This window comes from Syngnathus floridae, chromosome 11, assembly GCF_059516105.1.
Source record: "Syngnathus floridae isolate MCC-2025c chromosome 11, RoL_Sflo_1.0, whole genome shotgun sequence".
NCBI lineage: Eukaryota > Metazoa > Chordata > Actinopteri > Syngnathiformes > Syngnathidae > Syngnathus > Syngnathus floridae.
The window spans coordinates 9358323-9364322 of record NC_142423.1 but is presented as its reverse complement, the minus strand read 5'-3'; the positions used below and the strand labels follow the sequence as shown (position 1 = coordinate 9364322).

Genomic DNA, 6000 nt, shown 5'->3' with positions numbered 1-6000 from the left:
TAAAATGATCAGTATATTTATTTGACATAACACACAACATTCATAATTTCTTGTAAAATCTACGTTTGCCTTCCAGTAAGAGATTCTGGGCATGAGCCCTCCTGTGTGGACTTTGTATAGTCTGACTTTCTCCTTCATTCCAAAAGTATGTTACTTATTAAAAAGTACATAAATGTGGATTTGTCAACTCTATAATTGGCTGGCAACCAGTCCTAGATGACTGCTGCCTCTCGCACAAAAGTCACTCGCAAGTTGGTCCAAATGAGAACAAGCCTTACATAATAAAAAAAAAAAAAAAAAGGAAATTTTTTTGAGGGTCTGTCATCTGCGAAACAGAGGTACAGGTCGTTTTCTTTTCTTTTGGGGTGAGATGTGCTCCAAGTGGTAACGGGGCAATGGAGTAAGAGGTGGCGCTTGGTCAAATGAAAAGGCTGTGAACAAGTCATCCTGAAAAAAGAATAAGAAAAATAAAACCACTCTTGAGAAGTCTTCAGTCAACAAATTGTGGTTTAAGATTATGCAGGCATAGTTTCTCATCAGGTCAAGTGGATTGTCTCACCTCTGGTGGCTCAGTGCGCTTTTCCACGTGACTTCGTAAGTCAAGGTTGCTGGCTGGTTGCAAATACTGGTAGCTCCGAACCGTGTTGGACCAGCCCAAGAGGCAATTCTGCATAACAGCAGGGACAAGACATAAAGTGAATTGTTGTTTTTGTAATATTATAAAAGTAGTCTAAGTGGAAAAGTGACACATTCCTTCGTAACGCGTTAGCAACATTAAAAATGCTAAATCCATTTTACTTACAGAGGACAACCCCAAACTGTCAGATGGATTGAAGCTATTGCGGCAAGGTGGTTTGTAGTCATAAGGTGGCAGCAGGGTGGAGTGAGGGATGCTAACCCTGAATAATAAACACGCAAAAACAAGAGAGCATTTTATAAAAGCAACCACATGAAACTTACTTCATTTTGCCTTAAAAACCCACCTTTAAAAAAAAAATCCCAAAACTATAATAATCTGTATTTTCTATTGCTGTTGAGATGGAACACTTGTGGAAGATATGTATTTATGTTATTACCTGACGAGAGCTGGTTTCTCATTTGTGTGGGGGTGGGACCATTTGGGCCTGCTGCACAGCGGACAGGATTCGTCGGGGTCAATAGGGACGGGGAACAGTCTACTATTTAGCTTGTACAAGAATGTGCCTGGATGAAAAGGAGCCCAGATGAGCATCATTAAAACAATGGGCACGCCAAAAGTGCAAAAATGATGAAGCACTTACACTGATGATTATGTGTGTAGACATTCAGGCTGTCGGTGTCTGCAAACAGTGACATGACAGACTGCTTATCTGATAAATATCTATGAGGAGAACCATGTGATGATCAGTATCAGGTGAAGACAACAAGAACCGCACAACCAGTGGCGGCGGGATAGCTCACTTAGGTTGAGGCTGTTGCATGCATTCGCTTTCGTTTTGCACTCGAAAGTCTTGGAGATCATTGTAGAAATCATCTGAGCGTTCTTCCAGGGACTTTTCCACATCAAGGACACCTGAACAGCAAAATTCTCAATGTGTTCCATTCAACGGGTATACTATACTGGAGAAGCAACTTCTCTCAGGGCTTCTCAATACGGCAGTAATATTAGGTTGTTGTTTTTTTCCAATCCTTAATCCTTCATTCTTTAAATTAAGTTCTTCATTCTTGGGAAAGTTTGGTTAAAGGATGTTGCAATCATAATATTTAGTTAGACCTGGGGGAGTTTTAAATTAAAGATATGTACCTGCTATCCAGTCATATCCAAGTAACGGCGGCATACTAGGGCCGCTGTCTGAGACCGGTTTCTCAAGGTGTTGCCCATTCTGAAATGTGACTCGAGCATTCTTTCGCTGTTAAAAAGAAAAAAAAAAAAGAAATCTGTAAACTTTTTAAAATGGTTTTAGGGAAAAATGGGTCTCTATGGAAGTAGGACCTCTTCGACCGACGTGACATAGTTCTGCTCACCTGATCTTTATTGTGATGCGCCAGGCATGACTTAACAGCAGAAGGCCCCCAGTCGTCATCCTTGTGTGTTGATGGTCGGACGCATTCAACGGCAAAAGATGGTGACCAAATCGAGCCACGAGTTGGTCTATCATTCATATCTGAAATGAATGAATGATTTTATTTTGATTTAGAACATCTGAGGCAGCAAAGCGTTACCTCTCTCTAACTGAGTGCTTATCGCTTAACAACTTTATATGAGTGCACAGGTGATGTAGAAAAAGGTACCTCATTTTAACGTTTGAAGAGATAGAGTATCACTAGATGCAGTTTGACGATGTTGATCATTCCAAATGTTTGTGTGTGGAGATCGACAGATGCACTATTTGCATTTTGACATGGTCAATTTTGTGTTTGTAGATCGATCGATCGATCGATGGAAGGCGATAGATACATGCACTATTTTTGTGAACGTTGGTGGGGGGAGGGCGTTTCAATGCTGCAAAAAAACTAACAGATTGTTTTCAAGGTTAAACCATAGTTCCATATTCTAGGTATTCAATTTTGGTTGTTAGTTGTAAGTTTCCGAGACTTGGTATTTGTTTTTGCCGTTTCAGAGACTTATTTTAAGAGTTACTTACCTAAACCACTTTCTTTTTTTTCCTCTTACAGTTTTGGTAAACTATTTGATTACATACTGATTACGTTACAAGACAAACGTCGTTTCACCCTAATGACATCCGTTACGACATCAAATTCGCGTATTCGTATATTTTTAAATCTGCGTTTAGAAGTGACGCCATTGCATGCACTTCAAACCACCGCTCCGTCACCATCGTCATAGCAACACACAAACCCGGTCATTTGATTGGTTAAGAGAATTCTTACCCACCATGCCTTGCTGAGAGCGCTCTTAAAGCGGCAGGCACGTTAAATTTGTATTTTCTAAGCGCCAGAGGGCGCCATTTGTATATAGAGTGGAGCCTCGGTTTTCAACCACAATCTGTTCCAGAAGGCTGTTCGGGAAGTGAATTGTTTGAATTCCGAATCATGTTTTCCCATTACAAATAATGGAAGAAAAAAAATCCGTTCCAACCCAAAAAAACGAACGGAAGCAGTTGGCATGCGGGTCCTCTCGGCTTATCTCGTGAGGTTCGACAACCGAATTTCGTCCGACATCCGAAGCAAAAACATCTCGAATTTTTTGTTCGAATACCGATTTGTTCGAGAACCGGGACGTTCGAAAACCGAGGCTCCACTGTATAGACATTGATGCTTTCAATAACTATGACCTGATAGTGGTGGTAGTCGGAGGTAGATTAAGACTGGTAAGGCCCAGGCTCTGTCACTCAACCGGGCGTCTGTATATTGGATATCATTTTGAGGCAAACCTTCAACAGTGAAGTTCTCGTCACCAGGCAGCATGTTGCACTTTAAAACAAGTCTTATAATAGTGCGAAAGAACATATCCATCTTGGCCTCTCGTACATTGAAGCCATCCATCCGTGGTTGCGCTAATAATGAACTATGCTGCAGGTGCTGCAGGGTCACGGCCACATAATGACACGCCCCGATAGCCGCTCTGCCACCTTCCCTGCCGAGCCACTGATGCGGAGCGACTGGGCCCAGATGTCCACTCAGTATTCCGGTCACAGCTCACCAAGCAGGCCCAGTTGCGTTTTGATTAGTTGACCACACCGGCGCCCGGTTCCACCCCATTACGAGGCAACGGTGCCAGTCGGCAGGTTATATATTCCTCCCTGCCTGTCCAATTAAACCCCCCGCTGGTGGGCTACCAGCATTATGGCCTGCCACTGTTGCTCATTAGGTGCAGACGAACAACAACATTAAAAAAATATTTAAAAAAATGTTCTCATTTCGATCAGATGAGCAAAGCAGTGTACGGTTTTAGTATTGTGTCAGAAAGTCAATAATGTCCTATTTGAACATAGTACAGTATAAATACAAAGTTGTTTAAAGTGACACTTTGGAGATGCATATCTTAAATGACCACTTTGGACAATCACCATTGGACAATCACCCGCTAAACATGAACTTTTTTTGTTTGTTCATAAGACGCTAATTTTATTCACGTAAATTGATTTTGGAATATAAAACACTTCTCATAGTCATAGACTTTTCTTCTCATAAATGTTTGTGTTATTCAATTAATATTACAATTTTATCCTTGTCTTTTTTTTGTGGTATCACAACTCTTTTCATTCTGTTCTTTTTTATTCTATTAATAAAATGATTTAATTTGAACAAAAACGTTTCTCTTATATTACAATTTCTTTTTGATTGTTTGATGAAGATTTCCTTTTTTTTAAATTGTTAAACATGACTTTTAAGATCAGATTAAATAAAATGATTTATTTTTTCAATATTGCTACTCATATGTATATTATATATGTGATTATAAATATTATTTTGTTATTGCTAGTTTGCATTGTAGAAATAAAGCCAAATAAAAATACTGCACACTTAAGGAGTTAATCCTTTAAAGTTTAACCGAGGAGATGATACCGGATTTTGGAAAATAACTGATGGCAATCACTGTATAGCAGCAGTCCTGAAAACCTCACTTGTTATAGGCACAGAGGAGAACCTCAATCTGTAGTGGTGCAAGCATCTCCTCACGCATTCTTGGGGTTTATTGTGAGATGAGGTGACAAGAGGCCATCTGAATAATCTGATGGAGGATGACCAAAAGGGAAGGTAGAAAGGGTTGGAGAGGCACGGGGGTGTTTGGTGAGCCATTGGTTCCTGTGCGATAACGAAAGGCAAACGGATCGATTGTGTGCGCCGGGCCTCCTGTGTTGGCAGTGTGCCGACGCCATTAAGATGAAAGAGATTACTGCTGCCACAATGTGAAGGGAAGGTAGAAAGCAGAATGAACAATATAGTTGGTTAAATATACATATATTTTAGTATTATTGTTGGTATTAATATGATTAGACTTGGACGAACAATTCACAACTTCAAATGCGAACCTACCAAGAGTTTGGTATACAAACATTCATTAAGTGTGGAAAGCAATATATCACGTTGCCATCACTATAGAAGCGATGCAAATGGTGATTATGCACGCTCACGTATTTTCCCGCTGTGTGGTCAGCCGTGTTTACGGCACAGTTTTGGCTCCTGATTGATGGAGGAGGGCGCTTGCCGTGACCTCGTTTCGACTTTTAGTGCCACTACGGGCCTGCTTATCCGGCCGTATGTTTTCTTGAGGTCTATTAAATCAGCAGAGGAGCAAATAAACTGTTGATGATGCCCATCAATTGGCGGCTGAGTGCTGATTCGCATGTCACTGGTAGGCCCATTTTACTCAACGCTTGTATTTTGTTCAGACTTACAGTGGAACGGACTTAGAAAAACAAATCCTCATCTTTCCCAATTAAAATGAATGGAAACGCCATTGCAGTACCGCATATTTTAATCAATTACTCAATCGATGAATTGAATATTCGGATGAATTTTTTTGGCAGTAGATTTTACTTTTAAAATCATTGTTTCAGATTACTGCTTGTTAATTGTTGTTATTTATTTTGTACAGTTTAATAATCAAACAAAACCAAATCATTTATTATTTCTCGTAATATTTAGAATGTATTCTCTTTTTTTCAAATATGATTTTCTCCTCGTACGTTTGGAATTCATTGCATTAGTATTTCTCATAATACAACCTTTTTCCTTGAAAATATTGCAAGTTTATTATTTCTTGTAATAATTCAACTTTAGTCTCAAAATGTTTGCCACAAAACCATGAGGTGATTCCATGAAACTGCAATGTTTTTCATACAACATTTGGACTTATTTTTGATAAGTTTAACTTACTGTTGCAATAATAGTTTCAAAAGACGTTCTTGTTTAAATATTAAAACTTTGTCTCATAACATTCCAACTTATTTCTTGTAACATTGCATCTCCTTTTTCATAATATTTCAATGTTTTTCCCTCCCTGACATTTATTGCTTCATCACAAAGCTGATTGCTTTGCTTTGGAAAATGATG

At 39.3% G+C, this 6000-nt stretch overlaps 1 protein-coding gene across 2 annotated transcripts; it reads right to left on the bottom strand.

Moving 5' to 3' along the window:
• On the bottom strand, positions 1 to 2829 carry miip (migration and invasion inhibitory protein). 2 transcript variants are annotated; one of them, XM_088390853.1, is made up of 9 exons: positions 2625 to 2829; positions 2005 to 2144; positions 1784 to 1889; positions 1441 to 1552; positions 1281 to 1360; positions 1077 to 1203; positions 803 to 899; positions 560 to 667; positions 1 to 447 (listed from the first exon to the last, which is right to left on the bottom strand). In XM_088390853.1, exons 2-9 carry the CDS (start codon positions 2140 to 2142, stop codon positions 322 to 324), a joined length of 894 nt encoding a protein of 297 aa, XP_088246979.1. In that variant the 5' UTR covers positions 2143 to 2144; positions 2625 to 2829; the 3' UTR covers positions 1 to 321. The 2 variants fall into 2 exon arrangements, with proteins under 2 accessions (XP_088246979.1, XP_088246980.1); XM_088390854.1 differs by lacking the exon at positions 2625 to 2829 and adding an exon at positions 2272 to 2618.
• Between the last annotated feature and the right edge of the window lie 3171 nt (positions 2830 to 6000).

Excerpts from the sequence above, each read along its gene's own strand:
- miip (XM_088390853.1), bottom strand. The coding sequence starts at position 2,142 with ATGAATGATAGACCAACTCGTGGCTCGATTTGGTCACCATCTTTTGCC. Across the intron at positions 1,890-2,004 it reads CGCATCACAATAAAGATCAG|CGAAAGAATGCTCGAGTCAC; the intron begins GTGAGCAGAACT and ends TCTTTTTAACAG. Across the intron at positions 900-1,076 it reads GAGAAACCAGCTCTCGTCAG|GGTTAGCATCCCTCACTCCA; the intron begins GTAATAACATAA and ends TTTATTATTCAG.